We start from the raw sequence: 19,702 nt of genomic DNA, 5'->3' as shown, positions 1-19,702 counted from the left end.
GGCAAGTGCTCAATGCAGGAGCTGCCCCCAGCCTGCAGGCTCTGACCAGCGGTGCTGGTGGGGGGCAGGGATGGTGAGCAGGCAGCATCAGGCCATCCAAGGCAGGTGCTAGTGGGGGCCCCCAATCGTTCTGCTGGTTGCCCCACAGAGGGAGGCAACTGGCGGCGGCTGGGGGTGGGGCCGGTAGGTGAGCGGCACCAGGCCAGCCGAGGCGCGTGCCAGCAGGGGCCCCCAATCACCCCGCCAGTTACCCCACAGATCGGCCCTGATTGCCAGACCCTACCCGTGTACGAATTTTGTTCACCGGGCCTCTAGTAAATTAATAATTTAGTTATGTTCTTATTACAATAAAACATAGCAAATATGTTACTATTACTATTGCAAAAGTATTGCTTTACTTTTAAAAGTATTATTTAAAAATATTGAACTCTCCAACTAAATTTATTCATTCTTTCAATTTACCTATTCATGAAATATAACCTGAATAGCTATCTAGCAGATATATTATACTTAGGACCTTTTCAATCTGTCTCCCAGGCCCATTTCATTCTTAAAAACTTCATGTTGTCCAGTATGATCAAATGAGAAATTTAAAATGGAAGTATTAGGACCTAATCTTAATTGAAGCTTTTTCTTCATCCTTTCAAACCAAAATATTTCTGAAGGTAGGAAATTGTAAAAGATAATCTTTACCTGCTCTTTTGAAAATGTATCCTAGTATTAAATACTAATATTGATCATTGGAAATATCTGATTTTCATAAATCTATAAATTTAAATATTGAATAAAATGAGCCATCCCTGTTCATTTGAATTCTGAGTTTCCTTTGGCTTAAAGTTTCTTGAAGACCAAAGTAAAAGTTACTTTAAAAAAATACTTTATTGTTTTGATATTTTAGTCCTCTTTTTCTATAATGCTTTTAAGAATTAAAAATGGTTTTAATCCTAACTGTTTGACTAGAACTGCAAAAGGTCCATTGTGTTTACCATTATTTCACTTAACATAAGACACTGTGGACGGTATGATGCCCAATATACCAATAAGAATTTTTTTTAAAGTTGCTGCCAATTATAGTTGTAAGACATTCTGAATTATAAATTGCATCCCAATGGCAGAGATGTTAAAATGTGAAAAAATAAGCATATTAGAATCATTGAAATACAGTGTACTTTTAATTCTTAAAACACATCTGCAAAGTAGATATGATTTTACTTAATTGATATGTCTTTGTAAAGTTGTAGCAATAGTAATAATTATAATAATACAATCTAAAAATTATTGAGATTTTTTGTGCTAGGAACTACAGTAAACACTGCTTAGCTTTTTATTTAAGCAAACAGTGCTGATCTGTGAGATCACTACTATTTTTTTAAATATATTTATATTCCTTTCAGAGATGAAGGGAGAGGGAGACAGAGATAGAAACATCAACGATAAGAGGGAATCATTGATTGGCTGCCTCTTTCATGCCCCATACTGGGAATCAAGCCAACAACCAGGGCATATGCCCTGACCAGGAATCAAACCATGATCTTCTGGTTCATAGGTCAATGCTCAACCACTGAGCCATGCCAGCTGGGTGAGATTACTACTGTTTTTATCCCCATTTTGTTGATGAGGAAATTGAGGTTCAGAAAGACCAAGTGATAGATAGCTAATACATGACAGTTAAAATAGGATCAGACACAAGCTGAGCTGAATTCCCAGGTCATCCTCTCTCTGTTCAAATAGGCTGCTTCTTCATTAACAAGAACTAATAACTATTGTACTGTCTCCAGAAGAAAATTAAATAAATATTTGTTTTAAAGGCATAGAGATAACATGTAATGTCTACAATTACATGAATAATTGTGTGTTTTGAGATAGTGCGTTCTAAATTCCTAAGGAGTCCTTTCACTTTCATAGGACTGCTCTACATTTGGCCTGTGCCAATGGCCATCCAGCAGTGGTAACTCTCCTAGCAGACAGAAAATGCCTGTTGAATCTCTGTGATAATGAAAACAGGACAGCTCTGATTAAGGTATGTAGTAGCCAACTATGTCAACATGAGGTGGATTTGATTCAATTACTTAGGATAAAAATGAATTTATCTCATTTAACTGTGTTATTGGTAAAAATTGTGGAATGTTTACTTTAAATTACTAGAACTTATAATCTACTTTTTGGTATAATACTGACAGGCCGTACAAAGCCAGGAAGAGGAATGTGTAACTATTCTACTAGACCATGGTGCTGATCCAAACATAATGGACATCGATGGCAATACTGCTCTCCACTATGCTGTCCTTGGTCAAAATATAGCTATAGTGGAAAAGCTGCTTTCATTCAAGGCAAATATTGAAGCGAGAAACAAGGTAACTTTATTTTCATAATATTTGAAATATATGTTTTTACTTTAGCCAAAAGCATTTTCTTGCTCATATACATACCCTGTCAGACCCTGACACCATGGAAACTACTCCAAAGCCCAGTCAGGGAAGGTCGGAGAAACGTAGTGTCCACGGAAGGAGCAAAGCTCTGTCTCCCTTCCACCCCAGAAGGAAGGAAGAACTGCCTGGGAGTGGGTGATAGGCTCAGAGCCCACAAAGGGCTGAAGGCTTGGGGGAATGAAGTGATGGTGGGGGCTGGCTCTTCTGCAGGCAGGGGCTTAGGAAATGGGTGCTCTTAGGGATGGGTGGGAGGAGGAGACCTAGTACTCAGCAGGGGGAGCTGGAGGAGTGCGAGTGGGAAGGGGAAGCAGCAGTCCACAGGCCCTGAACTCTCTAGGACCCCAAGGTCCTGAAGATTGCAGAAAGAGTCAGGTCATGTCTTAACATCTAGCAAGTATACCCACTTATGCTCGTAGCCACTCTGCCAGCCACATACCACCTTGGGATTTTCCATGTAGGCCTCATGTAGCTCCTCAGTGGGGTTGTAGTTTTATATAGGGAGCAGGTGATGGCAAAGCTGTTCATCTGCTTTTTTTTCTGGACATACATTACATATCACCACTGCAGCCTTGACAGGAATGGTCTTGGCTGACACGGGTAGGGTCAATTTTACATATTTGGAAGCTCAAGCATTCCCTGAATTGAAATGTTTTGAAATAACTTGATTTTCCAGGATTTCACTTTACATAATGACATTTCTGAAGAAGCAGTAGATATTACAGCTCTCTTTTATGCCCTATGACAAATAATTGTGAAAACACAATTTGTTAGAGGCAAAACTCTTTTTAAAAATATTTTTTTGCACCTGAGTTTTTTTCTAATTAATATAAAACAGCACAAGAGGGCAAAATTTGCCACGGAAATAGGCATTATCTTAAGTCTTAAACATAGAAAAGCATTTTATACTATAGTAGAAATTGTGCTGCTGAGATGAGAATAAAGTGTTTGTGTACTGCACTAGTTCTCAGCTAGAATTGTGCTGGTGAATCACAATCACCTGAGGAACTTAAGTTTACAAGCCTCCGCTCTCCCCTGAGGATTTAGATCGAGTAAATCTAATAAGGCCTGGACATGTATATGTAGAAAATTTCCTTGAGATTCTGATACAATTCTTGGTTAAGAACTACTGAATGGGTAAGTATAATGTATAAATTCACAGTTCTCACAAACTTAAGAAATCTCTAGAAGAATTGGAATTTGATAGGTGATACTTCCTTCAACTCTTCCCTTTTCAGGAATATTGGCCTGACTTTCAACTGGTTCTACCTCTTCTCTTGAAAAGTTATAGGGAACATTATTGGTGATATCTAATGACTTAAAGAACATCTTTTTCCTTTCAGCCATCAGTCATTCACTGGCACACAGTCTTTAGAAATTTGCTTATGGGCAGTCTGTTAAGAAGTAGAATCTGACCCTTTAAGAATTTTTTATTCTTTCTCATTCAGTCCTTAGATAAACAAATGTTTACTACAAGCAGGATTTTCCTGCAATATCGTAAGTCTTGAACCTTCTTTTTAGTTGAAGCTGTGTGATAGATTGTCTCAGTATATCTATTAATTTCACAGAGCCCTGGCATAATCAGTATGGTAGTTTTAAACATCAAAAACCGCCCTGGCTGGTGTGGCTCAGTTGGTTGGGCATTGTCCCATGCACCAAGAGGTTGCTGGGTCGATTCCCAATAGGGGCATATGCCTTGATTGCCGACTTGGTCCCTGTAGGGGTGTGTAGGAGGCAACTGGTGCTCTCACATTGATGTTTCTCTCCTCTCCCTTTCTCTGTCTCTAAAAAATCAATAAATTGTTAAAAAGATATACCTCAAAAACCATGACATTAATAACATAAAGATGAGAATGGCTTTAGTAATTTAGTTCTAGCAGTTCTATGAACTAATTGTTTATTTGTCCCACATCAACAAATCTGGGAGAATTAAATATAAATCAATTGTAGTTTAAATATGTATTAGAAACATTTTTTATAATGGGTATTATCAAGCTAAATAATGATTTTTATTACATGTTGTGTCAAAAATATTGATAAAACATGATACAAATGAAAGGAAAGGTTTTAAATACAAATATTTGCTTCATGCATGGCCATTTAAAAACACAGCAAATATAAAAACACAAGTGGGCTCCTGACTAAATATGGGCTCTGGATATGTTTAGTTTGCCTTCATAAGTTGACTCAACATTAAAATTTTAGAAGACTCTTGTAGAAATCTGAACTTCAAGCTTCTCTTATAGAATCAAATCTGGCATCCCATAAGCCCCCACTGCTTTTTGGTATGCTGTGCAGAGGCTGCCCCTGCATTTGAAACATGTGTTCTCTAGTTTGCTGCCGTCCTCACCTAGATTCTTCACTTACTTGGCTCACCTACTTTGCCTCCATAAGCGCTTGAGTTTACAATTCCTATTTTATATTATATTTTATTAAAGACTTCAAGATATTCAAGGTCATCTACATTAATTTATAATATATATTTTATATTAATCCCCAGGAATGGAATGGAATTTTTCAAGTTAGAATTTATAGGTTATTATTTTATAAAACTCTTTTCCTTTATATGTCCTGTAAATAATCATATTCTCATTGGAATGTCTATAAGTCTCATGGTTAGAGTTGTATAGGGGATGCATATTCCAGACAATATTATATCTTTCTTCTCAGCATTGTTCCTCAGAAATGCAAGTGATTTAGTAGCTTTTATTGTGCTAAAAATAATTTATATAGATCAGTGTTAAACTTTTCATTGAAAAACCATTATATTTTTGCTTCTGATTAATATTTTGCCTCAAATATAAAATACTTTTAAGTACAATTAAAATGAAATCAGGATTAAAATTTTTAAAAAGTATATATTCTACTCTGGCCAGTATGGCTCAGTTCATTGGTCATCCTCCCATGCACTGAAGGGTTGTCAGTTCGATTCTCAGTCAGGGCACATGCCCAGGTTGTGGGCTTGATCCCTGGTAGCGACATGCAGAAAGCAGCAGATTGCTGTTCTGCTCTCACATAGATGTTTCTCTCTCTCCTTCTCCCTTTCTCTTTCTGAAATCAATAAAAACATTGGTGGTGGGGGGCAAAGCATGCCATTAAGGGGTTTAGGGGTGAACTACTGAGCAAAGAAAACAGCCTCTTCCTTCTTACCCCTGTGCTGTCACTGGCTGCTCCTTCCCTTTAGAATGCCCTCCACTCCCTTCTTCAAAAGATTCACTACAATATCCCAAGATTATCAACATAATTGAGAATATAGTTTTGTATTGAGCTTTGTAACAGCTAAAATAAAAAGCTATACTGTCATAAAAGAAGAGAACCATGGACCACTAAGTAATAAGCAATCAGAGTTCATTTGAAGACTATTAATTTAGTCAATTTTTTTAGAGACCCTTTTGGAGCAGGAGTGACAGATGTTGACATCTGGGATCCTGATAGCATTGGTAGAAGAGAATCAACTGTGTGTAACCTGGAGAAAACCTTCACCTTTGTTGAAAAGTTCTCAAAACTGTATACCTGAAACCCTGTAATTTTTCAAATCTTAATGTTTGTGATAGAAAACTATTGTCAAATCAGGATTAAGCGAAGTTAAACATTTTTAGTACTAGGTATACAGTGTATAGTTTTGTAATATTTCTTAAACACACGCTCTTTCTGGATTCTTTTTCTATTGGGGTAAAGTACTGAACTTCTGGTAAACTACATATTCTTTGAAATATAATTTAAGAAACACTACTCTAGAGCTAATCATTTAGGTTATTTATTCAGTAAAAATACTTAAAGCATTTACTACTATGTTTTATAGTATGGAGACCTAGAGATCAAAAAATAGCCTCAGCCCTCAAGAAGCTCTTGGTTTAGATGGGGAGCAATAAAATAATGACACTATAGCACGATAGGTTATGTGATAGGAACAGTTTTTGAGAATGGCGTTGCAGTTAATCTTTTGAAGGAGGGAGTGGAGGGCATTTTAAAGAGAAGGAGCAGCCAGTAACAGCACAGGGGTTAGAAGGAAGGGGTTACTTTTTATTTACTTTCTGTATTATGGTAGAGGCCTGGTGCATGAAATTCGTGCACAGGTGGTCCCTAGGCCTGGTCGGTGATCAAAGCGCGAGTGTCTGGCATGGAAGGGCAGGTCCCAGCTGACCTCTGGGCCCTGGGCAGCACCTGGGCCCCCGTATACCCCCTCTGTCTGAGTCACAGTGCCTGAGTCCCCATGCAGAGATGTGAGCGTGGCCGGATGCCGCGGGCTGAGGCGTAGTGTGGGCCTCTGGGCTGCCCAGCGGTGCTACGTGGAAGCCAGATGGGCAGCGCGCTCTCTCCCGGCCATTCTCACAGACCGGCTCCTGTGCAAATCCACGGGGAGCCAGACCGGCCCCGGCAGTCCCAGCAGCTGTGGCCTAGCTCACCCAGAAGAGGCCACAGTTTCCAAATTTCCCCAGTCATCACCCTCATCAACTCTGTGCTTTAACAGAACTTAAATATTCAAGTCACCCAGAAGAGGCCACACAGGTGTGGGGCAGGCTCCTCGTGGGCTCCCGGCACCTGAGCGCAGGGGCTTCTCTGGCGCACGAGCCCTGGCATCTGGGAGAGGGTAGCAGGGTTAGTGAGAGCAAGCTTGGTGGACACCCTGCATTCTCACTGTACCTTCGTCCCTGTCACCCCCACCCTCAGGTAGCTGGTGAGAGGTTGCAGCACATCACTGATGCCCGCCATGTTCTGTGCCACCCCCTGGCAGTTGAACTCCTGGTCTCCTGGTCGAACGACTACCCAAGAGGACAATTTGCATACTAGGCTTTTATTATATAAGATGTTTAAGTCCAGAGGATCTTTTATAAGTTTTAAAATTCAGTTTGGATATATCTAATTTTATAAATTATAAATTGTTTTTGCTGCTTTACAGGAAGACCTCACACCACTTTCACTTGCTCAAAGTGAAAATAAAGAGCAAATGGTGGAATTTTTAGTAAATAGAGGTGCAAGAATACGCACAGTCGATCAGATGGAAAGGTACAGTTCATTTTTATAAAACCTTAGTACTGTTCTAGAGTGGTCATAATCACTCAAGTCAGAAATTAAGTTAAGAAGAGGGTTAATTTATCTTTATATAGTGAACAATATCAACACATCAGTTAGATAGAAAAGCAATTATTCTGACTACTGGGCAACTGGAAAAACAATATACTGCAGGATTCATATTCATTTATAATATTAACTGATGTCATTTGTAATATGATTTTTTGGGTTATATGGTCTTACATTAGAGGGGCTTATTATTAATTTTATAGTATATGGACTCTTAGTTTACTTTATGATACAACTAGAGGCTCAGTGCACAAAATTCGTGCATGGTTAGGGTACCTAGTGGCTGCCAGCTGCTGGTGGGGCTTCCCTTCTCCGGCTGCCAGCTGCCAGCCAGAGCCTTCCTTCGTTCTGTGCCGCCCCCTGGTGGTCAGCGCATGGCATAGCGAGTGATCGAACTCCCAATTGGTCGAATTCCTGAGGGGACACTGCATATTAGGCTTTTATATATATATAGATAGTGGACTTAGTCTCTCTTGCAGTTTTTTTTAACCTTTTTATTATGTTATCCCTAAGTGACTATGAATTACTGCTACCAGACACTGTGGGCTCATCAGTTTTTATCCTTTTTCATTTCTGGTATATTTTGATGTTTTTATTTTTAATTGGTATTTAATTACTTATCATCGAATATGTTCCCTGATATAAAATGGAGAATAATATTATATCCTTCTAGGGTGATCGTGTATGAGATTATCTAGCATTTAATTTAGTGTCTAGCACCTGCTTAGCAACATCATTAACTCTACATATGGCTATTATTGTTATAATTATAATTAACGTTGTTTTAAGCCTGCCAAATAGCTTTTCTATCCTGACTTCTAGCTCACTTTGAAATACAATATATCAGACTAAGGATGAAACAGGAAATTCTTCATTTAAATCTTCACCTACTTCAGATTAGTGACCTCCACATAGTTTCTATCTGTTTGAAGATTTTAAATTAGCAACTTCTACTATGCAATACCCAAGTAGGACAAGAGGCTTCCTTTTTGTCCTTTTATTTTAGCCTTGGAGATAATTTACAAAGGTGAACACTTAAGCAAGGAAATGATCAATTCTAGATAGACAACAGGGTATTGACTTAGTAAGTATATCAAATTAGCTGTTTAAATAACATAATTGAAGCTCCTGAGGGTAAAGTGATCTCTGTGTTATATATACAACACTCATGCTTGCTGTAAATGATGAGCCTGAAAAAATAGTCTTCTCTTTCAGCAAGGTACTGATGTCTTTTCTCAAGATAACTGTGGGTGGCCTGCAGAAGAATATGCTTTTGTTGTGGTTTTAATTTGTAAATGTTTAAATTAAAATGCTAGTAATCACTAAACTGAGGTTTAAAATAAGTTCACTGTTACTTTTTACATAACATGTGAGATTTCATAGTTTGGTTCAGACAGTTTGGGAATGGCAGTGAGTTAGTCTATGACTCAGTGGTCGACAAACTCATTAGTCAACAGAGCCAAATATCAACAGTACTTCTTCAAAATAGACTCGCCCAGGTCGAAAACCAACTTCTGTGCATGGGCCACAAAGTTTCAATCGCCCGCACGTGGTATTTTGTGGAAGAGCCACATTCAAGGGCCCAAAGAGCCGCATGTGGCTCGCGAGCCGCAGTTTTCCAACCCTGGGTCTAAGTCATCAGCCAGAAACTTAGCAAAAGGTTTGCCTAGTTAGAAATAGCAATGGGCCAGATTCTTTATCTCAGAACTTGTAAGACCTTTATCTTTAGGCTTCCTAACATTATTTATTTCATTCCACGTAGAACTCTTATGCTTGGAGTACAAATAACTGATTTTTCTAACTAGTTATTTGGGGTCTTGAAGTATTCACTTTAGCAGAAAAATCTGTATTTTCTGGAGGCCATCTCCTATATTTCCCTTGTGAATTTTTCAAGAACCTAAAGGATTACCTAAGTCCAAGGGAGACAATCTTCTTTCACAAGTCAGATGGAGGTAAAAAAGCAGAGTCTAATCTTTCTGTTGTTTTCTATTGATTCTGTTGCTACATACAGAGTTGCTATTGAAACTGTTTCTGTAGTCATGATTGACCTTTGCTCCCAGATCGCCATTACTGATCCAGATTCCTGAGTTTTCATGTTGATTCTCACTTGCATTTGAAAGTTACAGCTTTTTTCAGTTTACATACAGATGCTTGTATGCTCAGTCACTATTCCAATTACCAGCACCCTGTTCTGGAAGATGGGCCTCCTAGTTTAGCCACCCCCCCCCCCCCCAACACACACACACTGGAAAGCCTATGTGGAGCTCACTTCTTAGCCCAGACCTTTGAGGATGAGTCATCCTTTGAATTTCCTGTTTGTTTTTTTCTTGGAACCATTCTAAGCTATCAGAGAGGTTCAAATAATCCTGCAGGAAAAGACCAGACTTTCCTTTCTCCTTTGTTACCAGATCTGTACCCCAAGGTACTTTATATCTGTAGCATCTTTGTTTAGATAGTGGAAAGTCCCATATCGCCTTTCCCAGAGTAGTAGGCACCAACTTGCCTGAGGTTCCATAATTGAGGTTGGTCCCTCAAGCGATCTCTTTGCTATAACAATGAAACTTTCCCAAGTAAATTGAATTTACCTCAGGTTTCAAAGTATTTTAAATTGTGCCTCAGATGGAAGCTAGTCAACAGAAAGCTATTGATCTTTAGAATTGCTAAGGTCCCTTCCATGACTCATCAGTATCCACATGTAGGATTATATCTTCCAAGCCAATTGGGGGTGGACAGGGAGATTAAGCATCATTCTCATAAAGATCTGCTGGTTCACAGTTTGAGTAGGTAGAGAAGGGATAGTAGTAGTCCAGGCCAAGTCCTGACTTATATTAGTGTTCTGCATTTGCTATAAAGATAGGGTAACATTTTGTTATGGGACTTCATGAGGTAATCCTATCTAATAATAGACAAACATAGTAATTGACCATACCTTCGCTACACCTACCATGGGCTAATCGGAGAATTATGCTAATTAACCGCCAACAAAGATGGCGGTTAATTTGCATACGTAGGCACGAAGCAGCGGAGCGAAGACTGAAGGCGGCACCGGCCGGAGCAGCGAAGACTTGAAGGCGGCTCCGGCCAGAGCCGCAAAGGCTTAAAGGCTGCTCTGGCCGTAGCCGCGAAGGCTTGAAGGCGGCTCCGGCCGGAGCATTGAAGACTGAAGGGCGGCTCTGGCCAGAGTGAAGGCCTGGGTCCCGGGTGCCAGAGGAAAATCGGTGCTGGCAGCCAGGGGAAGGAAAGGCCTGTTGCATGAATCTTTTCATGCAACGGGCCTCTAGTATATTTATAAATAAACTTAGTTTCCAAATTATAGACTAGCTGAGATACCCTGAATTATAAACTACAAAGAACAGCTAATAACCAAGTTAATAATTTCTGAAAACTGTAACATTTGAATGTTACAAACTATGAAAAACCAACTTTGGGATTTATTTGGGATTCCAAAATAGTTTCAACAAATAAAGTTCATGAACAGACTTTCCTTTGTCTTACTGTTTCTCTGAGCATCACTTTTTGCTATGTTATCTCATTTAATCATCCTAACAACCTTATAAAATAAGGCAGTAAGATTTTTATTTTGTAGAGGACTTTGAGCCAAAGAAAAGTGACTTGTTTGAGAATAAATAGCTGATCATTGTAGAACTAGCGTGTCTGAGTTCAAGACACTTGCCATTATGTCAAGCTAACTCTAATTAACTGAACTATATACAGTGGGGCCTTGACTTACGAGTTTAATTCATTCCGAGACCGAGCTCGGTAAGGAGCTCGTTAACTCAAATTATTCTATTAACTCAATGCAAAAAATCGGCCGAGAGACAGCTGGTATCTCAAAAAACTCATTAGTCAGGACACTCGTAAGTCAAGGCCCCACTGTATAGTGCCCTCAAATCATGGCTGTTTCACGTTATTTTTAAAAATTACATGCTTAATAAAAAGTTTATAGAACTTAACAAATTTGAAGTGTATGGTATAGAATTAAAGTTTTAATATTAACTTTGATGTTATTTGAAATATCCTAAGAATATATTTGGAAAAAATTTTTATGTTAGTATTAAGATAGTAATATTATTTATCACCATTTTTTTATACACAGCAATCAGCAAGTAACTTCTGAATATAAAGAAGAAAGGAGAGCTAAAAAGTCTTCTGAAAGTAGCAAAAGTTTTGGTAAGACTTCTAATAGTGAATTATTCTTGGTGGTCCTACCATAGATAAAGTAAGAGCAAGGAAATTTTGATAATGAAAGAGCAGTGAAAAAAAAATCACACAGAAAAGCACAATGTATAAATTGTATGCATAGTTTTTTTTCTTAATTTCTTTAAGATACTTTAGTATTCAGAATTATTTAAAAAGTAATTGTAGGTAGTTTAAAAAATCTGGGGCAATATTGTCTGAAAAGAAATTCATTTATTTAGTCATTACCCCTAAAATCCCATATGATGTTTTTATGTAAAAAAGAAAAAAGATTTTAAAGTTAGGATGTTGTATATTTCCTCTATAAACACATTATAACAAATTGGACTTGTTATAAAAATGAATCTTTTGTTTTTTTGTTATTATTATACTAGAGGCCTGGTGCACGAAATTTATGCATGGGGGTTGGGGGTGGGGATGTGTGTCCCTCAGCCCAGCCTGCACCCTCTCCAATCTGGGATCCCTCTCACAATCTAGGACTGCTGGCCCCCAACCGCTTGCCGGCCTGCCAGCCTGATTGCCCCTAACCACTCCCCTGCCAGCCTGATCAATGCCAACTGCTCCCTTGCCAGCCCTATTACCCCTAACTGCCCTCCCCTGCTGGCCATCTTGGACCACATGGAGATGGTCCAAGAGAGCTGGTTTCAGCCTGATCCCACAGGCCATCTTGTGTGTTGGAGTGATGGCCAATTTGCATATTACTCTTTATTGTATAGGATTTTTAAATCCTCACCAAGGATATTTTTTCCATTGATCTTTAGAGAGTGGAAGGGAAAGAAGGGGGGGAGGGAGAGAGAGAGACATCAAGAAAAATCACTGCGAGAGAGACACATTGACTGGTTGCCTCCTACACGTGCCCCAACTAGAGCCTGGGATTGAATCTGCAACCAGGGTATGCATCCTTGACTGGGAATCGAACCCACGACTCTTCTGCGGGCCTATGCTCTAATCACCAAGCAAAACTGGCCAGGGTGATCTTTTGTTTATTTTTTACAGCAAATGGATTACATTTAGTAAATGAATCCTTGTTATTACATAGTGATTTGTTTCAATAAAAAAAGTAAAGTAACTAAAACTAGGAGCTTAATGCGCTCAGGCACTGCACCCCCCCAGTGCATGAATTTTGTGCACCGGACCTCTAGTCCTATATAATAAAAGCATAATATGTAAATAGAGCAAATGGCAGAACAACGAACAACCAATCAAAGCATAATATGCTAATGATATGCTAAGGCTGTTCAACTGCTCGCTATGACGTGCACTGATAACCAGGGGACAGACAGTCTACTGGTCAACCAGTCACTATGATGTGCACTGACCACCAGGGGGCAGATGCTCCAACCGGTAGGTTAGTTTGCTGCTGGGGTCCGGTCAATCAGGACTGAGCGAGATGGGCCGGACATGCCCTGGAACCTTCCTGTGGTCCCTCCCCGGCCCGATCGTGGACTGGTGGGGTCCCTCAGCCTGGCCTGCCCCCTCTCACAATCCGGGACCCCTTGGGGGATGTCGGAGAGCTGGTTTCAGCCTGATCCCACAGGCCACTCCCCTTGGGAGGGCTCCAGACTCAGGGTTCATGGCTGTTGAGTGCTGCTGTGATGGTGTGAGCCTCTCCCGATAGGGACTGATTGGGTGCAAGCCCGCGGCAGGCACAGTGAGGCCAGGATGAGTGGGAGCAGCAGGTAGGATCTGCAGGCAGCATTGGACTGCAGGTTTTGGCCCAATCCCTGCAGGGCACCCCAAGGGACCCCACCCTTGCACGAATTCGTGCACCCATCCTCTAGTTTCACAATAACAAAAATGCTACAGTGCTACTCATATGTGGCACCTAGTTCATTGTGCAATCTGAACTATATAAGGACCACTTGGACTTAGTAGACCTTTATCAAAGAACTTGTATAGGTTGGGTTTGTAAGTTATAGGAAACAACGATGAAATAGAGTTTTGACCTTTAAGGTGCTTGTCATAACATAGACCTGGACCTGGTTTATATCTGTGGTTTTTTTAAAACAGAATTTTCAAAGAAAATTTCGAAATTCATTTACTAATTTGTTTGCTTAATGGTTTGCTATTTAATTCTCAATTGTCTTTTAGGCACTAAGTATTATTCTGATGCTACAGAATTCACACATTTTAAAAATACTCTCCCTACCCTCTAAGAGGTTGTTGTTATTGCAATTTTTATTATTTGCTGTACTTTATTCAGTGCTTACTAGGTGCCAGCACCCACTAGGAGCTCATAATTATTATTATTGCATAATATGTGCCAGACACTGTAAGTGTATAATGGGGAGTTAAGTTTTCAAAAAGTGGATAGAATTTTCCTTGGACTAGCATCAGTCCATTATGAAGTTTTCACCTATCCATGCCAAAATAAAAAAATCAGGAAGCTCAATTTATTTAATTTAAAATGTGATCTTTTTCTAGGCCTATATGTTTTTTATTTGTTTTGCTAAAAAAAAATCTTATTTATTTAAGAAATAGCAACAATAATTGGTAGTGTTTTGTTCTTCCCCCCACCACCCCTAGAAAGCCATCTGTTAAGAGCCCTTGTTTGACTAGGGCAAAAGAAGTGGTAAAATAAAGAAGAGACAGAAAATAGGAACAGTTAATATGACTTAGTGATGATTGAATGAAAAAAGTTAATGAGGAGAGAGAAATCAATATGATTCATAAGTTTCCAGGTTGTGCACTGGCATTTAAATTGGACATGAAGAACAGGCCTTTATCACATGAACAGGGAAGAGCAACAGGTCAACAGGAAAGATCAGCTTTTTTTCCATACATGTTTAGTTTGATAGTATATACATGGATAACTCATCCTACATTTTGGATGCAATTTCTTTGACTTTTTGATTTGTCCATATATCAACAGCTGCCTTTAATAGGTGAGCTATGTTTTTAGTTTAACAAGAAAATAAGAAAAAATTAGGAACAAATAAAAAGGAATCTATAATTACTACTACACAATTATACTGTATATGTTAATTATTGTTTTCCTGTAGTTATCCCACTTATTTGATTGATTCACAAGTATTATAAAAAGAAATTAAACCATGCTTAGTTGGAGAAAATTGGCAGTGTCATGTTTTTCTTTTCTTTACAGAAAGTTTCATACCATAGAATATGTGGTCAATCATTAGAATTCTTTATTTTTTATTCTGATTAAAATAAGATTATTGCTTGTTTCACATTATTTTCTGACATCATTGTTTCATTTATCCCTTTCATACCTTTATTCAAATGGATATAGATCTACAGGAATCTCTAAAACAAGTATCAAGAAAAACTAATTTAAGGACAGGTATTCTGTGAAATAACTTTCTGACTGTCATCATGTATCACACATCAGCCTAAATAGTTACTCATTATTATCACCCAAAGTCCATAGTTTACATCAAGGTTCACTCTTGGTGGTATACATTGTATGGGTTTTGACAAATGTGTGATGACACATATCCCACATTACAGGATTATGTAGAATCATCTCACTTCCCTAAAAATCCTTTGTTCTGTGCTTATTCATCCTTCCCTTCTCCCTAAACCGTGGAAACCACTGATCTTTTTACTGTCTCCTTAATTTTGCCTTTTCCTGAATGTTATGTAGTTGGAATAATACAGAGGATATCTTTTTGAATGTTTAAACAATTTAAATTTCAAGGTAATTGGACGTAGTTATCCAAGATGTTCTTTGACCGTTGTGGTTTGTTGTTATTGTTCATCAGCATAAGATCTCATGACATATGCCACATGAGCTCAAAAATTATGATTTCTACAAGCATTTGCCATATAATGAGGAGGGTTGAGAAAAATGACCTCACGCACTACTGCAGAGCACTAACAGTTTGGACCACCCTGCTCTGTGAGGTAGTTCTAGGTGGACTCTGTCAATGGAAGGAGACGATCTCAAGGGGCTATACTTTATACAACTGGAATCACTGTCTTTCATATGTATTTTGCAATTGGAGATAGGGCCAGGAAGAGTCTGTTTCCTATGTTTTGCTGTGCTGCAAAATACAGTGCCTAGCAACCAAGCTTTTTTGTGATAGTGTTTCATTCTGAAATGGCTAGTCTTCACCGAAGAGCTGGAAAAATTGTATTGTGTTACAGCATAATAAGTACTCTCTCTTCTAACTGCTCTTAATGGAAGGAGTTGAGAAAAATCATGCTATTTAAGTTTGACATTGTTAGTTTATGATACTGATTCTGCTAATGATACCATTTTCTGTCAATCTGATGGGGTTTGATTAAGATTATAATTGTAAATAGCAGTTTACTTGTAGGTGTCAAATTATGATAGATCCCATTCTTTTTTCTTCTTCTTGCATTTGATATATAAAGGAGATGAAATATGTATTAATGGCCTACCAATAGTATCATTGATATTCACTCTAGTTTAGTCTTCAGGTGTGATTCCAACAAGGTCTCACAGGAATCAGTCTGGTACTTTCAAAGTCCTGTATTTTTCTGTTGTCGTTTTTAAATGTATTTTATTTTTTCTTTAATAGCCGATGAGAGCTCTGAAGAAGACTCTTTAAGGAGGTAGGATTTTTAAAAATTATATATTAACTAAGGGAATGCAGTGAAAAGCAACTAACATTTCTGGAGTGTTCTACCCTGGGCTAGACACTAATATTATGTAATTAACATGTGTTATATAGTCATCACAATAGCTTTGCAAAGTAGCTGTGCCTACTTTTTATTATCGTCGCCTACTTTTTATTAATGAGGCAACTGTGGTTCAGGGAAGTTGATTAATTGACCCATGATTCCATAGTTAGCAAATGGCTGACCCATGATTTGACTCTCAACCTACTTGGCTCCCAAATTATTCTGTTGTCCTTCAGCAAACTTTTTTCCTAGAGTCCTTTTTTAAATAAGTTCCTCTGTAGCACTGGCATTGAGATATAGAAAGTAAATCTAATTGTTTTAACTCAATTTCTGGCAACTCAGAAAGTAAAATCTAATTGTGTTAACTCTGATTTAGAGTTTTCCTAAGAAGCCCAATTAGTCCAAGAATTTGTCTTACTATACTTGGCAATTGCAGTGTTAAATAGTACCTCCTTTTACCCATCAAAGATTTTATTGCACATCTCAGTTAGCTATGACCAGACCAAAGGTTTTACCTATGGAAGCCCTAATCAGGCAAGTGTTTTTAAGTATAATTGTATCTGTTCTTCTTGAAATGGATTATTTCTCTGTAAGTGAAGAATATCTATATATGGACCATGTTACTATGTCAATTGTATTCAGCATCTATTAAGTGGATATTCCTAATTGATTTCTCTACTCATTGACTTCCTAGTCTGGTTTTCGCTTCAGGCTACTAACTTTGCCTAGTTGTATGAAGTTTTTTCCTAGAGTCCTTTTTTTTTTTTTTTTTAAATATATTTTATTGATTTTTTACAGAGAGGAAGGGAGAGAGATAGAGAGAAACATCGATGAGAGAGAGACATTGATCAGCTGCCTCCTGCACATCTCCCACTGGGGATGTGCCCGCAACCCAGGTACATGCCCTTGACCGGAATCGAACTTGGGACCTCTCAGTCCGCAGGCCGACGCTCTATCCGCTGAGCCAAACCGGTTTCGGCTAGAGTCCTTTTTTTAATGACTTTTTTTTGCTTTTTTATTTTCTTCTCTGCTGTTCTTGGTGTTTTTCTCGTGTTATTTTTTTCCACTTCTGTCAGCTATGTGTTCTCCATTTTTCTATAGGCAGAATCAAAAGCACATAGAATTTCAAGAGTTTAAGGAATCTTAGCAATTAATTAATCAAAACACCCTTTAGTACTTCAGCCTGTTTTTAACATCCTGGCTATGGTTACTTGCACGAAGAATTTGAAACTCAAAGAAATTAAAATGACTTATTTGGATATGGTTAAGTGGTGGACATGAGATGTAAATTCAGGTTTCAAGTTTAGTACTCTTTTTTATCATCCTGTAGGTGAGTGTTTTAATAATAGAAAAGTAGTGAATGCAGTGGAGGAAGATAAGAATGAAATTAACAGGTAAATCCAAGTTTCAAGAGGAACAGCATTGGGTTGGGATAGGAATATGGATTTTAGAAAAGAGAGATCAGATAAGGGAAGAAGATCAGAATATTGGGATTTATGACAAGTTAAAGATAGGTTACAGCAAGGAAGACCAGAGGATGTTAGGAGTTGTATAGAAAGGCAGATTAAAATAAAGGATTCAAAGAACTTACATACTTATATGCCTAGCCCATGGACACGGGCAATAGGATACAGTAGTGAAAACCTGGAAGCAGGGGGAGGTAGAGGATGGGAGGAGGAGGATAAAGGGAGAGAAAGGGAGATAACTATAATACTAACAATAAAAGTATATTTAAAAAATAAAATAAAATAAAATAAAGGGATCAAGGGAATCCTGAAGAAGTTGCTGGTCTTTTGTTTCTTTAATTGGAGGAACTATCAAAAGTCACCATTTCTGTAGAAAGATATTAAAATCATTTGAGCCACTGGAAAGATTCTTTTTATTGCAAACAGAACTAGTATCATCTACCTGAATTCTGACTTACAGAGTGGGGCTTAGGTCCCCTTGAGTCCTGGGGGACTGGAGATGCTGAACTGCAGCAACCTATGTCCCAAGCCAGGTGTCTTCTCACCTCTACTTCCTTTCCCAGTTAGCTGGTGTGCTTCCCATGTGCAAGCAGGGTTGGGCAGGAGGGACATAGGTCTATGTCCTGTGTCTTAAAGGCACACTTAGAGTGTGCCTTTAATGAATAGTTCACAGGCTGGAGGAGGGGTGGAGGTAGAAATAGGTAACTAAAAACTTTTTAAAAAACAGCTCAAACTTTAATTATATCAAGAAACTTCATATAATACACAGATAGCTGACCTTTCACTCAACTTTTTGGTTGATCTTTTAAATAAATGAGCTCACTTATTTTTGTTGGTTATTTTCCAGCAAACCTGGCATTGATGATTCATGGCCTACATCAGAGGATGAAGATTTCGATTTTGATACCAAGGTGAAATGCTCTGTCATAAAATTAATTTCCCTGCTCTGAATTTAGTTTTGTGCAGTACTTACACAGATAGGTGGTCTACCTATCATTATTTTATGATTATTATGGGAAATTGGTTAGAGAAAACTATCCTATATAATAAAGAGGTAATATGCAAATTGACTGTCACACCTCACACAAGATGGCTGCCACAAGATGGCCAGCAGGGAAGGGCAGTTAGGGGTGAACAGGTTGGCAGGGGAGGGCAGTGGGGGGCGATCGGGCCAGCAAGGGAGGGCAGTTGGGGGCAATCGGGCTGGCAGGCGAGGGCAGTTGGGGGTGATCAGGCCAGCAGCAGAGGGGTTAGGCTGGAAGGCAGAAGCAGTTAGGGGCAATCAGGCAGGCAGGCAGATAAGCAGTTGGGAGCCTGCAGTCCCAGATTGTGAGAGGGATGTCTGACTCACAACATCCCCATAAGGATCGGGCATAAACTGGCAGTCGGACATGCCCTGAGGGGTCCCAGATTGGAGAGGGTGCAGGCTGGGCTGAGGGACACCCTTCTCCCTCCCCCAGTGCACAGTTTATGCACCAGGCCTCTAGTATTTGTAGAAATATGATGCACTGCATTTCTTATTTACTTTAGTAAGTACTGAAGGTAGGGGCTGAAAAAGAGAAAGAGCTGGAAAATATATAGTGATAGAAAATTATATTGGGGAAAAGTTTCCCACAATAGAGGAGATATGAAATTTGGTCAAGGATAAGCATTTTTAATGTGACTTTTAAATCATACCAACATGACTTTTATAATATGCCTAAATGAATTCTTAAATGGATTTAATCTACACTAATAAAAGAGAAAAATGGTAATTGGCGTACGACGCTACCCTTTTCATTGGCTAATCAGGGCTATATGCAAATTAACTGCCAACTCAGATGGCAGTTAACTGGAAACAAAGATGGCAGTTAATTTGCATATGTAGGCACAATGCAAGGAGGCGAAAGGGAAAGCAGGAAGAAGCCCCCTGCCACTGACAGT

At 38.8% G+C, this 19,702-nt stretch overlaps 1 protein-coding gene across 2 annotated transcripts in view; it reads left to right on the top strand.

The window, feature by feature from the left end:
* The window catches only part of ANKRD26 (ankyrin repeat domain 26), a 99,965-nt gene that overhangs the window by 3,071 nt on the left and 77,192 nt on the right, over window positions 1–19,702 (top strand). Inside the window, exons 2-8 of one of the 2 annotated variants that reach the window (XM_006756155.2) lie at window positions 1,881–2,020; window positions 2,181–2,354; window positions 7,327–7,433; window positions 11,605–11,678; window positions 14,956–15,006; window positions 16,211–16,244; window positions 18,627–18,690. In XM_006756155.2, coding sequence (XP_006756218.1) covers window positions 1,881–2,020; window positions 2,181–2,354; window positions 7,327–7,433; window positions 11,605–11,678; window positions 14,956–15,006; window positions 16,211–16,244; window positions 18,627–18,690 — 644 coding nt within the window. Of the gene's footprint in view, window positions 1–541; window positions 666–1,880; window positions 2,021–2,180; window positions 2,355–7,326; window positions 7,434–11,604; window positions 11,679–14,955; window positions 15,007–16,210; window positions 16,245–18,626; window positions 18,691–19,702 lie in introns of those variants that run through there. The other variant, XM_015559053.1, reaches the window with a different exon arrangement.

The sequence above is a fragment of the Myotis davidii genome, unplaced genomic scaffold, assembly GCF_000327345.1.
Source record: "Myotis davidii unplaced genomic scaffold, ASM32734v1 scaffold494, whole genome shotgun sequence".
In the NCBI taxonomy this organism is placed as follows: Eukaryota; Metazoa; Chordata; class Mammalia; order Chiroptera; family Vespertilionidae; genus Myotis; species Myotis davidii.
Note: the sequence above shows the minus strand (reverse complement) of the source record. Positions and strands in the feature narration are given on the sequence as shown.